The following is a 15,762-nucleotide window of genomic DNA, read 5'->3' on the forward strand; positions in this document are numbered from 1 at the left end:
ACATCACTCTCATTATACCAATGTAACTTAGCCAAATTGGTTACTCTTGAGTCTAGGAATATGCCAAGATTTCTCATCCTTTCTCTTCACCCATGGTATTTCTCTTACCTCTGTCACCTGGCTAATGCCCCTCATTTATCAAGTCTCACCTCAGTACTCAATCCTTTAGAAGGCATTTTCTGATTGCCTCTTTCCTCTACCCACAGCTTGAATGAGGAACTCAAACCTGCTTTTGTAATAATTTAGAAATGTCTTTCTAGAAATCTTTATCAGACAAATCACTAATTCTGATTTTCTCTCTCCGCTTCTAAGACTTTCTTGCAGTATTTTCATCTTTGTGTTTCCACAGAGCATGATGTTGAATAAATATTAATATATAATGAGTGTATGAATAACTGAATAAGTGTGTATATATATGTTTCCCTTCATAGACTAAGTTCTTTGAAGGAGGAGCCAATGTCTCTTTCCTCCTTATATGCCCCTCATTCCTAGCAGGGTCCTTTACCTGTAGTATTAATAGTTGCACTATAAATGGTCAGTGAATGAATAATGATATACATGTCTGTCTTCCCCAGAAAACATTCTAAATTCTTCAGATAAGAGATTGTGTCATAAAAATTAGACAGCCTCTAGCGCAACAAATTATACATAATTTATTCTCTGTTTAATTCTTGTGTTTAATTACTGCTTTGAGTTGAACTCAAGTTCTGGTGGGCTATGAGAGTCAGGTGGCTTCTCTACACTCTACAAGCATATACTTAATAAAGCTGTGGGATCAAAACCCTGGCAGCTAAGTTAGCTGGTAATTTAAATTTCAGAGACTGGATGCATCCTAGCAGTGAATTACTAGTATTGGTAGGCCCAGAGAATTTTCCATTTTTACTTGGTTCTTTCTCCTCCAACCTGAGCAGTCCATGTATGGCAAGCCTCAAAGGAGTCAGGCCTGGTCCTGGGGCCGAGAGTTTATTGCAAATCAAACTCTAGCAGGGGCTGGGGAATGAACAGAGGGAGAGTGTATTAATTTCCTGTGGCTGCTGTAACAAATTAACACAAATTTGGTGTCTTAAAACAGTAATAATTTATCCTTTCACAGTTCTAGGGGTTAGATGTTCAAAAGCAGTTTCGCTGGGCTTGCCTCTTCCATTATCTGGTAGCTGCCAACATTCCTTGGCTTGTAGCCTTCAATCTCTGCCTCCAGCTTCACATCACCTCGTGTGTGCGTGTGTGTGTGTGTGCGCATGTGTGTGTGTGTGTGTGTGTGTGTGTGTGATCTCCCTTTGCCTTCCTCTTATAAGGATACAGGTGATGACATTTAGGGCCCACTTAGAGAGAATACAGATAATCTGATCTCAAGATCCTTAACTTAATCATATCTGCAAAATCTGCAAAGACCTTTTTTTAAATTAGGTAACATTTACAGGTTCCAGCGATTAGGATCTGATATCTTTGACATTATTCAGCATACTACAGAGACAGATATCTTTCCCTTTTTATAGGCTCAAAGTGCTTGATCTTCTAAGAATGTGGTTTGCTTACAGACATACCTCATGAATAAATGGCTTCCAAACTGATGGCCCATTTAAAAGAAGCCTGGTGCTGCTGTCAGGAAGGGTCTAATTTAGGTCAGTCTAATGCCCCGGAACAGATGTGTATGGTGACGTTCCCAGCTCTCATCATGAAAATAAACCATTAATTAATACTTATTGAGGACCTATAAGTGACTGGAGGAGCTGGTGTGAGTTCTGGGCAGCCAGTTCCTGCCATCTGGCTGTCCTGGGTGGGTTGTGGTACAGGTCTGCAGGATCAGGTGTGCTCAGCTGGCCTGGCACTCACTCTTCTGTGTCCAGCAGCAGCTCTTGCCATCTGTTCCATCAGGAGAGTCACAGAGGATCTAGGTGGTCACTTGGAGGGGAACTGAGATGGTCTTAAGGTGCAGCATGCACTCCCGAGTGGGCCACTCCCTGCAAGGTCAGAGCAGCAACTGCACCAATTTTTGAATTAGAGAAGAACTTCAGTAATTGAAATTGGGATGCGGTCACTTCCTGTCTCCTCCAGCTCTTCTCCACCTCTCTCATATGGCCTAAGGAAGACGTGGACCTGGGAGAGAACTTCCTCAAGGCTTTGACAGGTGCTGCTAAACATGCTTCACTCATGCCTACTGGACTGTAACCTGCCAGCCTGAGCCACGAGCAGGAGAGACCCACTTTTCTAGTGACTTCTTTTATAATCCAACTATCTGGGAAAGTTTGATCAGTGGAAGGATCCTAATGTTTCTCTCCTGTTGTAAGGAGGCAGGATAGCAACAGTTGTTGAGCACACAAGCTCTGAAGCCAGACTTACCTTCCTTTTCATTCTGGCTCCACTACCTAATAGCTGTGTGAGCTTGGGCAGATATTATTAATAAAATCTTCAATTCCCAATTTCCTCATCTATAAATGAGGATAATAGTAATAGTAACCAACACTTACAATGTGCCAGGAGATATCTTAAGCACATTTCATATGCATTATCTTCTTATCCTTGTAACCACTCTATGAGGTAAGCATGCTGCTGTTATCCCAGTTCAAAGGTGAGGAAACGGAGAAACAGGGAGTTTAAGTAACCTGTCCAGGTTACACAGTAACAAGTAGCAGAGCATGGATTTGGACATGGATAGTTTAGCTTCAGCATACATGCTGTTAACCGTGTTTTGTGCTGCCTCTCATGACTCAGGTTACTGGGAGGATCGAGAAGGGTGGCCATTCACCCCAGGTCACCTTGGAAAGTTCTGGGTTACATTCTGCTGTCCAGGGAAATTATTAATAGTGCCCTCTTTTACTCTCAAAAGTAGTGTCATGCTTCGGTTTGAATATTTTTCACATCAGGATTAAGTAATTATCATATGTGAAGCACTAGGAACAATGGCTGATACATTGTGGAAGCCCGCCATATTGTCAGCTGTTGCTATTTCTACTGCTACTGTCGTCACCGCCACCACCACCCTCAACCATCCCAAGTCTTGAATCCTTAGAGCTAGGGATTTAACCCAAGTTCTGCAAATGTATATCACGGGAACCACTGTTCCCAATTCCCATTCCCATAGCAGATACTGATCATTGATTATAGCACAAAAATCTTTTCTACTTTGTATCCCAAGCAGCCATTTTGAATGGATCCCACTTGACATGTGAAATTAGAATTATTTACCACACATAGTTTCATTGACTCTTAAGAATTCAATATCCTAGTATATGGAGAATCTGAATTTAATCTGAACTTGTGTGTTTCTCCACTTATATTAAAACTTATTTGATTCCTAAAAGTGATAATGAATTTAGGGCCTCTTTAGACATCCTGTATCCATTTTCTTCCAATATTCCTCTCTGCCTATTTCTCTGTCATTTCTACCTCTTCTTTTATATAAATACAAAAGAATTTTAATTCATAATAGTTTTCCGTTCACTGCCTATAATTTTAGATCTTGTGATAAAAGGCTATTGAAATACTATAGAAGTTGGCACAATATAAATAAGGCAGAGGAGTCATCATAGGAATTATAGTTGGCACCTAGGATCCAAGGCTTAGAAAGGCTCTCTTTAAATGTGATTTGTGTAACTGGTAGTGAAATTCATTTCAGGTTGGTTTGCATGGCATAAGGGACATCTAGTGGTTATCTATGTCTCTGCAGATTTACTAAAGGTACTGTGAAGTCATAGGTATAAGTACTAGGGTTAAGTACCATCACCTTGAAAAAGAGCTCCAAGAAAAGAGGGGGGGGCCTCTTTGTTGCATGACCCTTTATTTTGAAGTTAACAAAGAGTACAGAGACATTTTCAGGAAAAAAAAAATGAATTTAAGCCCTAGCATTTCTATCTATAATTGTCAGTTCAGACCCCACTCTCATTTGCTGTCTTCTGCACCAGGTTGGAAATGATTCTTTTATCAGCTACCTGCCAGCCTGGCATATTCTTCCTGTCACTTTCCCCACCTCTTTTTCTGATTGCAGAGGGGCTCTTTGGACCACTTTGAAAAGCCATCTGATTAGAGCCTTCATTAGGCTCAAAGCAGAGCTGCTTAGCAGGCCAGGCAAGAAATAGTTTGTAATTGCTTCTGACAGGCAGAGCTCCTTTGGAGGTTGCTCAGCCATCAGGAAGCTGTACAGTTCTGGCCCACATGTATTTGTATAAATGAGTGGGTTTCACATCATAAGAGGATGACCCTGTGCGAACTTATTTTCTTAGCCCCAGAGTTCTCCTGGAACTTACCACTGGTCAGCACCTCTTGGTATACCCTGTCGCTATCCATGATTCTGAACCAACTGCTTCTGTCATCTGGGCAGCATGGAACACTTCCTTGCCTCGTATGCTACTATTGTTTCCAACTGACTATGCTAGAATTCCTAAAGGTTCTGTTTCACTGAATCTTTTTATAGTATAATATTTTCTCCTGCTCTTCTGTCTTTGGGGCTTTCATATAAGCTCTTTTTCAGAAGCTGTTTGGCATGCCTTTTGTCATCTTTCTTCTTTCGGAGTAGCTGGTGGCAGCCAGAGGTTGCTAGGTATGGCCAAAGGCTTTGTTTTTAGGGATTCATTCTTGCTCTTGAAATATAAGCATAGAGGATCATGGCTCTGAGGTACTGTTTCAAAACAACCATGTGTTTTCTATGGCAAGTCCAAGCTACATTGTCATGTAAGAGGTATACAGTAGTCCCTTAGCATACTCCAGAGTGGGAGGCAGTGCTGGTGCTGAACTTTGCCAGCCAGTCTCCTAGAGGATCTTACTAGGATTTGTGATTGGGTTTTGTACTTCTGTTAGTGTTCTGCCCAGCAACATAAACTAATGACAGCTGCCACTCTGGGGTGCAGAACTTTCCATATAGATATCCTTAAAATGATAAGCACATTTCCTAAGTATGCACACTGGGGAAAAACTCAACTAAATATTCAGTGGATCCATCAAACGCCTTTTAACTGTCTGTAATACTTCAGCTTTCTCCCTTCCCATCTCATCACTTGTTGTCGGGAAGAATGAATATAGAGGCTCCTTCCTGAATTAGAGTCTTCACCCACGTAGAGGCATCAGAAAGTCACCCTTGCGATCTTCCTTGCCCTTCTTCTTCCCATTCTTCTACCTTCTCTTATAAACATGTGCTTTGTGTCAGGCACCGGGAGACACAGAGAGAAAAGGTACAGTTTCCTCCATTTGAGAAGCTCCCAGTCTACTGAAGGAAACAGACACTTATAGCACAATGTGATGAATACAGTGACAGCGGCTAGAACAGGAAGCCAGGGGAGCTGAGAGGAGGAAATCAGCTGTGGGTGGGAGTGGAGCGGGTAGGAGTATTGGAGGAGGTGATACCTGAACCGTGCTTCGGACGGTGGGCAGTCGTTATCCAGATAGAGAATCCAGGTAAGGCTTGTCCTGGGATGGTTAATTGGAGGAACTGCAGAACTTTGGCAAGGCCGGTGATGATGCAGTGGGGTCTAGATCAGGATGAGTCCTTTATATAATGCTTAAAAGTTTGCATTTATTTCTAAAGTTGAAGAAGAACCATTGGAGGATTTTAAGCAGGGAATGACATGTTATCCTCAGAGAAAACAGTGAGATAATTAGAGCCATTTCTTGTCCTCGGAATAAAAATAACAGTAGATTCATAGTGATTCAGGAAGGTACATTTTAAATTTTGTCACCTTTCTAATCAAATTGCTTAAGGCTTCCTTTCTACTCTAATGGTTACTTTCTTTCCCCAATTGCATAAAGTATGTATTTTTAGAGCTTTTCATAATCAAGTACCACCTACTCATTTGATCTTAGTTCCTCTGCTTTGTGAGATGTAACTTTCACTCTAGTCAGGTTGGTGCCCTCACAAAATATTCTAAGACAGAAGAAAATGCAGGTGTTCTCTGGGTAGGTCTGTTTAATGCATAAGAAAATACAGGAAATGAGAGTTTTTATCGAGCCTCTACTACATGCCATGCATTTTGTTAAATATTGGGAATGCCTTGGTTACCACATCAGAAATGCACAGCCTCTGTATTTATGAAGTTCACAGTCTAGAGGATCAAAACAGTGCCATCCCTGGAAAGCAGAGGGCACAGAATACAATCTGAGTCAAGTTTCTGGTCATAAGTCCTTGTATATTAATTGGCATGACAAATGTATCTCACTCTAATTCTGATACAAAAAATATTCCCCCGTAAGCATCCTTCAACTTTCTCTAAGCACTTTGGCATTAGGGATTATGTGTCATGCCCCCTTGTATACTCCATGGTCTGGAGCTAAAGATACAGCAATTAATATTGCAGTCTCCAACTCCTGGGCCACGGCCTGGTACCACTCTGTGGCCTGTTAGGAACCCGGCTGTGCATCACACCTGAGCTCTGCCTCCTCCCGCCACCCCCTCACCATCCATGGAAAAATTGTCTCCCATGAAACTTATGAAACTTAGGAACTTGGAGAAACAGAGCCGGAGGGGAGCAGCGAGCGAAGCTTCATCTGTATTTACAGCTGCTCTGCTTCCCATTGCTTGTATCACCGCCTGAGCTGCACCACCCCCAACCCCCCACCCAACCCCTACCCCCATGCGGAAAAGTTGCCTTCCATGAAACTGGTCCCTGGTGCCAAAAAGGTTGGGGAGCCACTGAATTAATACATTTACATAGATTTTTTTGTTTCTAATATTCCAGTATAGCTAGTTAATTTGTATTAAATTGGCTTTTGTGTTAGAGGATAACAAAAGCGGCGAATAGGTTCACCTCAAGTTCCAGCTCTCAGTGACTGGAGGGTAACTTTCTGGAACATTACCTTTTTTTTTTTTTTTTTTTTTTTTTTGAGACAGAGTCTCACTCTGTTGCCCAGGCTAGAGTGAGTGCCGTGGCGTCAGCCTCGCTCACAGCAACCTCAAACTCCTGAACTCAAGCGATCCTCCTGTCTCAGCCTCCCGAGTAGCTGGGACTACAGGCATGCGCCACCATGCCTGGCTAATTTTTTCTATATATATTTTTAGCTGTCCATATAATTTCTTTCTATTTTTAGTAGAGGTGGGGTCTCGCTCTTGCTCAGGCTGGTCTCGAACTCCTGAGCTCAAACGATCCGCCCACCTCGGCCTCCCAGAGTGCTAGGATTACAGGCGTGAGCCACCGCGCCCGGCCTGGAACATTACCTTGAAAAGAATTCTGAGGCTTCATCTGGATTGAAGGGAATAGAATAGAATGACATCAATTAAGGATGAATGTCATCTGCCAGGAAAGGAAGAAAAAGGTACATGTTTGCCAACGGCTCTCAGAGGTGGGAGAGTTTGGTATCCAGTTGTATTTGAAAAGATCAGCTGGCTACTGAAAACTATTTTTTCTTTACCACCCATTGACAAGGTCTATCTTGGAGAACTATAGCCCATACTTGCAAGTTCATGTCTTATTTCTCTGCATGGGTTTGTCTATGTTGGGTTCTTGTTTATTAATTTAGTAGACGCTTAGTAGACTCTGTAAAGATGATGAAGCCTGAATCAGCAAGTCGTACTCCTGGGATATACTGAGCCTTTATAGAATCCTAAATACCCCAGAAACTTGATTGGGTGGAATTTTTTTCTATGAGTTGTATGGGTACATGGCAGTCTGTTCCTGATCAGCCTTTGTAGCCGAATAAAAGTCCTAAGAAAGTTCTCCTTCTTGAGAAGAATAAAACTGAGACCTTCACTCTGATCATACCAAGGGTTGGATATCCTCCTTAACCTATTGCTGTTGCCATCTGTATCTTGGCATAAACCTATATGACCATTTCCCTTTCACAAAGAATCTATCAGGCAAATAAATGTTTAAGCTTAAGCTTAACTCTAACACCAGTGGTAATGATTTGCACTATCAGCAAGGCTCTTGGGCCTTTGAGTCATGAGGGCAGGGTAACGGGCTGGCCCACGGCTGTCTCTCTCTGGCTGGCGTGCCTGCATGCCCAGATGACTGAATAGCTCTCTTCAGAATGAGGCAGGGACTGAGGATTTTGCCAGTCCAACATCAGTTTGCCTGGATCTTTCCTGTCACTGCAGCTTGCCTTATGTCCCTTTTATCTTTTCCCGGCCACACTCTTACAAATGGGGCCATAGATCAGATGGTGGCCCCTGGTGAAATCCAGCTTGCAGATATGTTTTGTTTGCCTCATAGAGTGTTGGACCACATAGAATTTTAAAAATGTAATTTTTAACATTCTAGTACTGGTTTCAACTTTATCTGGAGTCTTTTTGACCTTTATTTTGAGCTCTAGAACTTAGGTATTTTCTGGCTCCTGTCTTGCATGTCTGAAGCTCGGTTCCAATTTTTTTTGTTTCTGGAGCTTGGTTTTCATCTTTGGCAGATCCTGACTGCTGTTAACAAAATATAAAGCATGAAAATGGTGGTGTCCATTGTATGTAGCAGTTGGGACTTTGAGCCCCAGGTTGGATGTTAGCTGCATCTCAGCAGGCAGCGTTAGTTTACTGACCCCTTTACAGGGGTCAGTAAAGCAAGACCATAGCTGCAGATGTGACTCTGGTCATGCCAATTATTAGGTCCTTCTGACTTTGGAAGCTGAGAGGACCATCTGCTGCTGCATTTGTGCTTGGACTTCATTCACCGTTGGAGTTTGGTCAGTGGTATCCTGTGATAGAAACTGACGTTAATGATAATGAATCCTAAATCTGCACAAGTGTATGGAGTGTGTGTGTGAGTGTGGGGCGGGGGGAGGAAGGGAGGGGGAGAGAGAGAGGGATGGAATGGCCACCATTAGGCATACATACACACACACATATACATATATGTATATGTGTGTGTATAACTCATGAATATCACATTAGGCAATTAAATATTTTATATATATATAATATAAACATATATTTAATTTTAGAGTTTGTTAAATCCTGAGTCTGACATTAATTGTAGCCCTGCCTTTGGAGTTGACATTTGGCTTAGCAGTTATCCTCAAAGAGAATCTTTCCTTCCTAATGACTCCATGTGGAGCTATATTGTCTGTTGATTTAGTTCTGGCTTTTCACAGAAAATAACAGAAGTAATAGTAATAACTACTATTTATGGAGTGCTTATTAAGGGCCGGGATCTATATAAAGTACTTTTATGTGTGGTACTATCATCTCACTTATTTCTTACAATCCTGTGAAGTAAAACTGGTTATCTATATTCTACGTAGAAGAACCTAGGCTGAGACAAAATAATATTGTGCCCAGTGTCACACAGTTGGTAAGGTTGGGGCTGAGCCCAAACCCTGTCTACGGAGACCCCAAAGTCTATAATCTTAACCACTACTCTATACTACTATTTGAGTCCAACATCTAATTTAATGAAAATATGAGCATTTATTAAGCATCTATATGGCTAGGAACTAGTTCAGATTTTGAAAGCTATCATGCGTAACTTTTGCTCATAAGGTGTTTGAGGTCTATTAAAAAGACAAAACCTTTGCTTACTCAAAGATTCAAAGTTGAGTGATTTAAGTGACAAATGAGTGGAGTGGACAGTTTAGAGGAGGGAGAAATCACAGCAGACCAGAGTCATTGGTGGCCTGAGGGACAGAGGGGAAGTGGGGCAGAGAGAGTAGGAGATGTGGTTCTGGGGAGACCCCAGGAGCAAGATTCTTTCACAATGTGTCCTAGTAGGACACCCTGAGTAGGACTGTTGCCCAATAAGATTAGCCCACAAGTTTTATCTGGAAGCTGCACCATTGTAGAAGCTTAAGAGAAAAAGCTCCTTTTATTACTACCTATTGTCAAAGCATTAAATTTAGGTGGGGGATAAATATATCCTTGTTTTGTGCTTGTTTTAGTAAACTGTTCCACACATAGGTATAAAGTTGAAAATCTTTATTAGGATTTGTAATCAATACTGTGCCACTCAAGGCACCCTAATGCTGGCTTCTCCATTGTTCCGTTTTGTCCTGCTTAGACACTTCAGAAATGTCCCCCAGTGTCCTTACCTTTAAACATCCTCCACTGACCTGGAGCACAGCCATGAAACTCAGTCATCAGATAGTAGATTTATAAATGATATGGTCTCATAAGCTGACCTGGTGGTTGTGTTGAAATTGTCCTATACGTAGACCCACAAGAGAATGAAGATGCTTTAAACACAAGAGAAAAGAAAGACCAGGTGGTAAACCTCCTATTTCTTGATAGGAAAAATAGTGCCAAGAGGCCATCTGGGCACTGCAGGGCACATACTCATATCCCCTGTCCCTTCTGTTCCCTTTCTGGAATGCATAGGGTGTGACATTTACAACAGAACACGTGGAAACATGTTCTCAGGAAGTTGAGAGCAGAGTAACCTGGGATAAGATGGAAGAGGGAGAGGAGAAAATACCTCTGTCAGTGGAGACTGTCCCTAACCCTTACATTCATTCTCATGGTCCTGCCTTGTAACTTAATTACCTTTAAAGAGTTTAATGTAAAAAGTGCATCCTATAGGATTAGAATAGTCTCTTTTTCCAATCAAGGCAAGTGGTTTGGGCAATAGGACAGCCAGCTTCATCAGGTGCAGGTAACATAAGGATTCTGATTTATCAAATGGTGGGACTCAGCAAGTACCAGAGTAGCCAGAGAGGCCCTGGAACAGGTTAGGATGTAGACCCTGGTGAAGGTGCACCATTTGAAGAGGTTGGAGAGGAGAGGAAGGCACTATGGCCTGGGAAACCCAGAGAGCAAAGATGCAGAAGCACTAATATTTGGGTTCATACTAAGGCCTCTGAGGAAACTTCTGCATGGGGAGGTATGAGAGCCCATTAGAAAGAGATTGTGCCAGGTGTCAAGGACTTTGCACATCAAGGTGGAGTTGAATATGGTTTTTGTGCATGACTAAGGAATTTCTGCTTCGTATGTAGGCATGGGCTACAGGAGGACTCAGAAACTGTCGTCTTTGAAGCATAATCTTTCCCCAGTTTAGTCAGATAAAGAATCAAGTCCTGGTTATGCCCTTAACGTGCTATGTGATCTTGGGCATGTACCTGTCTCCTCTGAGCCTCACGTCTGTGAAACGGAACTAACGCCACCTATTTCACTTGCTTATTTTGGATGACAGACAGTAGTGTTTTTAAAGTGCCTGGCACATGGCAGGCTCTCAATAGGTGGTAACTATTTTGATTATATTGTTCCTGTTCTCATAGCTTGCCTTGCTCCTGATATTGCTTTGGCGTCTCTTGGTATCAGGGATCATGGAGAAATGAAAGCATATTTGTTCTGAGAGACTTTGTGTTAACTCTGAGACCCTGTCTTCAGCTATTGTACTGTCTGGTTGCCTAAGCAGGAGTTACAAGTTCAAACAGCAGTCTTTACAAGTCCATGGGTGGAGGAGGAAGACCAGCTTGTCACTCTTTGTGACTCTGCTCCTCCACCTCTCAGGATGTGACATCTTCCCCCATGGGGAGTCATTTCTACTTTGTCTTTAATTGCTCCTTGTTGAGGCGACTTGTCAGACAAGGCTGCTTTCTGTCACTTGATGCCTCATCTCCTCCTAGTTCAGTCAGTCAGTCGGGGACATGCATTGAGTTGAGTCTGACTTTACAGAGAACGCTGTAGTGGATATTAATTTGCAGGGTATGGGTAGGTGCATGCCCTGCTGTACTTACCCAGGGCACTTCTACACGGCCATGGCTGTGGTCTGCGCAGAGTGAGTGGGTGGGTGCGGAAGGCAAAGATGCCAGCAGTGGAGCATGTCAGTTGAGTACCAAGGGGCTGCAAGATCCTTGCCGTCCTGTCTCTTCTGGGTAGGAGAACCTCCGCAGAACCTTAGTTCAGCGCCCTGTCAGTTTCTAACAGAACCCCAACACTGCTGGAGATGAAGATATACTATTATTTCTTCCTAGGTTTGTGTACCAGTTTAGAATTTTCTGTCCTGCTACGTATAGCATCCTATTTGATCTTGACAACAGTCTTGGGGGGAGTGAGGGGGGCAGTTTGTAGAACAGGTATTAAGGTTCCTGCCTTTGGAAATAAATAAAATGGGACTCAGAAGCGTCACCCAACTGCCAGTGACAATGGTGTTGGCTCTTTTTTCATCGTGGTAGAAAGTCTATATAAATGGACAGGTAATTTCAGGGCCATGGGTTAGATGGAGAGCTCACCTTCAAAGAGCCTTCCAGAGAAGTCTGGTTATCTCTGTCAGGCCAGTTTCTGGCCCTTCATTCCCCTGCCCGTTTCTCCAGAAATCTTTATTCTGGTTAGTCACTTTCTGTCTCTGCCTCAGCTATGTGCCTTTGTCATGGAAGAGTTCCTCTTTGCAGCCGCTGTATCCCTTTAAAAGGCCTTTTATTTTTCTCTTTTTTTCCTTCTGTCCTTAGCCTCCTGTAGGGATATCTGAGCTCTCTTTCTATTTACTGTTCAGTGGAGCCAAGCATCTGTCTGTCCCTTTGGGATGAGCTATTGTTATACATTAATAATTAACCTTTACAAGGAACTCTAGTCATAGCCATTTAACTCAAATGCAGGAGAAGCCAAAGTTTGGTTATGACACAGAGATCTCACATGCTGAGGCGTAATAGTGGGGATTATAAAGGAGAAGCTGTCAGTCATTAAACTTTTATCGTTTCTTTTCTGGTTCACTCACTTGAGGGATTGTCTGAGGATCCTGCAGTATTTCCCTTTGCACATGGCCAGTCCAGAAGAGCTAAAACAAGAAATTCAACTTTGAATTGGGAAGTTGAGCATGCATGATTTTCCATGGAATGTTACAGCTGATCTTCATGGGTGCTGCAAGTGGGGCCTAGTTCTGAGTGTCTACAGTGGTAAAGCACGTGGACGCTGGAGCCCAGCTACCCAGGTTCTAGTCCTGCTCTGCCACTTACACCCACTGTGTTCCTCAACTGCTCTGTGTCAGTTTCCCCATCTGTAAACTGAGGGAATGGTTATAGGTAACTCAAATGGGTGTTGTCAAGTTAAAGTGATGGTCGGTGTTAAATCCTTACTATAGTGCCTGGTAGTAACTGCCCAGTGAATGCTAGTATCATTATTTTCAGTGTTCTTGAATATAGTTAAATCCACAGTCAAGGTTACATAATAGGTGAGGCATTTTCAATATTTTGTCATAATTACATATTATCCTTGTAATACCTATTAGAAGGCAGATGACTCTGTTTGATTTTCTCGTAGTGATGGGGAGATAAGGAAAATAGTTCCGTAGTTGGATGTTGGGGATTAAATGGTACATACTGGAATGACCCATCCAATTTAACTTTCTCTCACAGGGATGAAGAGATGGGACTTATTTTGGCACGTAAGCCTTGTCATTTTATTGAAAATGGAGATAATAATACAACCTTCTAAGGGCTGTGGAAAGGATGAAATGAGATTAACAATAACCACACCCACTCCCCCGAATAGCTGAGACTTTTGTGCCCATGATGTGCCATTTCTAAGTGTTTTATGTGTATTAGATCAATTTATCCTTATCAAATAGTTTACTCCTGTGTTCCCATTTCCAGAGAAGGAAACAGACCCCCAGAGAGGTTACTTTGCCAAGATCACGTAGCTTATAAGTAGTGGATGTGGAATTCGAACCTAAATCTGGTTTCTGATTTAAAACTTGAATAAGATAATGTAAAGAAAATAGCAAAGTGGTTGGTATGGTTAATACCCAAATCTTAGTGCCTTTTCCTTCCATTGTTTTAAAATTATCGTTGTGTGGATGTGGCATCACCCAGAGATCCAAGCACTAACCACCTTCTCAGAGCAGTACATCAAAATTCAGTTCTAATAAGAGTAAAACTTTTTTGAAGTTCTAATTTTGGGGAACAAGATTAATTCCTGCTTTTACATGGATTACACCTGGTTTAGAAAGCCATAATAGTTTTTTTTTTTTTTAACTGGCATCCTCACCTTCTCCACCCACCCTCCCATTGTGAAGGACAAAGGCCATGGCTGTACAGAAGTCAACTGGCACCTTGGGTAGGGCACAGAGGCAGGAAACCCTGCTGGACCCCCTTACCAGACAAATTAGTATCTGGCACAATGTTCTCTGTAAAAGCAGACTGTCAACTAAATAAATGTACCCAACTGAGTAAGTGAATTAGGGTTTCAGCATGTCTCATTTTACCACTATACAGAGGGCATATGCAATGTGGAAAAAACACAGACCTTGGTCCCTACCAACTCTTAATACTCAATCATTTTTTTAAAGTAATAGATTCACCTGGTTAAAAACAAAGTCAAATAATACAAGAGGGTACTATGAAAAGTAAGTCTCCCTCCCACTCCTGAATACTAAGCTCACAAATCTACTCCCCAGTGACAATTTTATAGTTCCAAAGAAGTTTTATGCTTATATGAGCATATATACATAATACCCTACCATCCACCACACACTTTTACACAATGATAGGATAATGCACACTCTGTCCTGTTCCTTGCTGATTTCTCTTAATATGACTTGCAAAGCCTGTATGACAAAACCAAAAGCAATACCTCATTTTTAAGGGCTGCATAATATTCCATTATATAGATGTGTCTTCTGTTATTGATGGTCATTTAGTTTTTTTCTGGTCTTTTACTAAGGCTGCTTCAGTAAATATCTTGGTATGAAGTATTTACACCCGTGCTGCTCAATCTCTCTTCATTTTTATTTGCAAGCTCATTATTGTATAAATTTCTGACAACACAAGAAATTGGCCCGAAGAAGAGAGACAAAAGAAATATCATGGAAATACAGAGGCTTCTTCAGAGCTTTTGTGCATACCAGACATTTCTTCAGATGCTTTTCTGAGTCCTGTGTGTCATGTTTCTCATGTTGTTTCAGACTATTATGTCCCCAAGCCTCTTCTCGGCTCACTTTTGCAGGTGCCCAGTGAGTGATGGATGGATACTATTTGCAAGATTGATTCATATGGCACTTTTGTTTGGCTTTTGACAGGTTGTTTATAAGAATAATGACATCCGTCTGGAGCTGTCTCGCTTGGCCCGGATTGGGGACACCAAGATGAAAATCTATGGCGAAGTTGTGTTCAAGTGTGAGAATGTGGCTACGCTGGACCCCATCAACTTCGAGACCCCGGAGGCTTACATCAGCTTGCCCAAGTGGAACACTAAACGTATGGGCTCCATCTCCTTCGACTTCCGCACCACTGAGCCCAATGGCCTGATCCTCTTCACTCATGGAAAACCCCAAGAGAGGAAGGATGCGCGGAGCCAAAAGAACACAAAAGTAGACTTCTTTGCCGTGGAGCTCCTGGACGGCAACCTGTACTTGCTGCTTGACATGGGCTCTGGCACCATCAAAGTGAAGGCCACTCAGAAGAAAGCCAATGATGGGGAATGGTACCACGTGGACATTCAGCGAGACGGCAGATCAGGTAGGAAGAGGAAGGGGGTGTAACAGACTAGAGGAAAGCTGCAGTTTCTCAGTTTGTTTCCTGGCTTTATATTTTTTATTTTAATTTTTGTACTTGCATGTTTGTTGATTCTTTTGCTGTTCTCTTTAATGGTTGTTGCAAAATTATGTTTCTGAACAAGACACCCATCTCATAGATGGCTCACATTCCCCACTCATCTCTCCCATCACTCACTGCACCATCGTCTCAGTGATAACTCTACATTCCGGGAGCTAAGGACAGTTTTACAAGTAGCATTTCTGCTGCTACCAAAGCAACTGTCATGTCACTGGTGTGATGCCCTCCTCCCCTGCTTTCTTCTCCTTTTTCTCATCACCATGGAAACCAATTGTGACATCACAGATGCTGCATTAGGTGATTACTCTGTAGGATAAGCTTTATCCTGCAAGAGTTTATGCAAGAATAATTGGCAAGAGTCATGTTGCACGG

General features: G+C 42.3%; 1 protein-coding gene across 8 annotated transcripts in view; it reads left to right on the top strand.

Annotated features, from left to right (window-relative positions):
* Positions 1-15,762, top strand: part of NRXN3 (neurexin 3) — a 1,493,796-nt gene that overhangs the window by 436,240 nt on the left and 1,041,794 nt on the right. For all 8 annotated transcript variants that reach the window (XM_069465175.1, XM_069465177.1, XM_069465179.1 and 5 more), the window contains one exon: positions 14,856-15,294. In XM_069465175.1, the coding sequence (XP_069321276.1) occupies positions 14,856-15,294 (439 nt within the window). The remainder of the gene's footprint in view (positions 1-14,855; positions 15,295-15,762) is intronic.

The sequence above is a fragment of the Eulemur rufifrons genome, chromosome 2 (genome assembly GCF_041146395.1).
Source record: "Eulemur rufifrons isolate Redbay chromosome 2, OSU_ERuf_1, whole genome shotgun sequence".
In the NCBI taxonomy this organism is placed as follows: Eukaryota; Metazoa; Chordata; class Mammalia; order Primates; family Lemuridae; genus Eulemur; species Eulemur rufifrons.